This window comes from Aplysia californica, unplaced genomic scaffold (genome assembly GCF_000002075.1).
Source record: "Aplysia californica isolate F4 #8 unplaced genomic scaffold, AplCal3.0 scaffold00371, whole genome shotgun sequence".
In the NCBI taxonomy this organism is placed as follows: Eukaryota; Metazoa; Mollusca; class Gastropoda; order Aplysiida; family Aplysiidae; genus Aplysia; species Aplysia californica.
Window position 1 is genome coordinate 70,466 of NW_004797641.1, and position 2,075 is coordinate 72,540.

The following is a 2,075-nucleotide window of genomic DNA, read 5'->3' on the forward strand; positions in this document are numbered from 1 at the left end:
GAGGAGGAGGAGGAGGAGGAGGAGGAGGAAGAGGAGGAAGGGGGGGGGAGAGAAAAACCACAATAACAGCAACTACAACGAAAGTAACATTGACAGAAACAACAACACAAAAACATACATTCATTTATCTTGTTGTATTATCTTTTATTTTAGTAGCTTACAGCCTACAGCTACCCTTTTTTCAAGGCACAAACTTGTCAACTTCCAATCGTAAATAAAAGTAACAAAAATGTAACCTCCAATTACATAACTAGTTATAGAACAACAAACAAGACCAGCAGAAACAACACACTCATATTTACAACATAAACAGTTAAACTGCAGATAATCTAATTACATAATAGGCCTATTCGATGTGTTACGACAGTCGACTCCGCCTGCGTTGAAATCGTTAGTGTTAATATTCTGTTTGGTAAAATTATGTTCTCGGGTTCAAGCACCTCTTCATTTTTACAGATCCCAACTTTAGATTAGTTGGTTGATCTTTTTTCACTCCCCCGACAACATCAGCTCATCCGTAGTCGACTGTTTAATATATATTGTGCATTCTCTCAAACACTTTCTGTTATCCTATTTGCGGAGTGTTCTTTCAGGAAAGAAAGAAACAAACTGCACGCACTGTGTGCGTAGTAGGGCGTTTAACACTTAATAATATATCAAAACTAAAAAGGATAAACCTCCACAGCTCAACTCAGCCAAGGACGTTCAGCTCTACACAGGCAATGGCATCTTCACCAACCCAAGCTTCAACATTGTCCCTAGTTTCGTCACTGACGTCCAGAACAAATATTTCGCCAAGGCCGAAGCTTTTGACATGAATGCTGCCGGTGGTCCTGAGAAGCCGATTAACGATTTCATTGAGAGAAATACCCACGACATGATTAAAAATGTGGTCAAATCCAGTAAGTATTTGGTTGGGGTTTTTTTTATTTGCATTCTATCCATAAGCATTTTCAGAAGCCTGGTGCTGAAATGGGGAAAAAACAACGAAAGTTGTCAAACGGCCGATGAATTAACGTCGGTTTCTTCATTTTTGAGCAGCGCCTGATTTCACTATGATTTCACGTATAATTCTTATTAATTCACATAGTATAGTACTTGGTTCTGTTAGCTCATGATTTAAAAAAAAAAACTAGTCTATTATATACGAGTATTATAAATGATCAGTTCGTTTGTAGGCACTGTTTGATCCATCCGGGTTTTCTTTTTTCTAAATCGGCTGTGTGCGTATTTGATAAAGAAAACCAAGTAAAAAAAACAAAACAAGAAAGGTGGTTTAAAAACACGATATTGGAAAATAACGGGAAGCTAAAACTGGACAATCATAACTGCCGGAAGATATTTGATGACATCAAAATGAGAATTGATTTGAGAGAGTGAGTGAGTGAGTAAATGAGAACATGTTTGATTTTTTCTCCTTTGCTTATGAGATATCTTGGGTTTACGGCTTTTCCTACACATTATGCATGTTTTCCCCCCCTACTCTCTAGACTCCATCACCTCCGACACAGTGATGTTGTTGGTCAACACACTCTTCTTCAAAGGAAACTGGGCCGAAAACTTCGATGTGTACAAGACGCAGAAGAAACCGTTCCATCAGTTGGGGGGAGCCAGATCACAGGTACTTTTGCACACCGGGTTAAAATAATAATAATAATAATAATAATAATAACAAATAGTATTCGTTTAACGCAAATTCCCCGCTCAACAGCAAGCTTTAATCTATTTTATTACCCCAGCAAACATAAAAGCATTCTGAAACAATCTCAACTTCCTTTGAAGCATACAGTGCAAGGTGCCATTTTTATAGGCACTAAAACTCTAACATACTGACAAGATCACTGTCTATGGCCGGGTGCCCATTCTTACTTGGGTGAAGTGAGAATCATTCCAGTAAAGTGTGTGCCTTTCCCAAGAACACAACGTTCGCCCTGATGCTGGAACCCCCGAACCTGCAAACTCACGATTAAGGGGGGGGGGGGGGGGGGCTACACCCCCAAAATCAAAATTCGACTCAAAATCATGGAATTTGAGTTGTAGGCATTTTTAGCTTCCTCAGCCTCTCCTACAACTAT

General features: G+C 39.2%; 1 protein-coding gene across 1 annotated transcript in view; it reads left to right on the plus strand.

Annotated features, from left to right (window-relative positions):
• Positions 1-2,075, plus strand: part of LOC101863831 (serpin B3) — a gene marked incomplete in the record, with an annotated part of 11,721 nt that overhangs the window by 4,201 nt on the left and 5,445 nt on the right. The window contains 2 exon segments of the mRNA XM_035971080.1: positions 686-902; positions 1,491-1,621. Coding sequence (XP_035826973.1) covers positions 686-902; positions 1,491-1,621 — 348 coding nt within the window.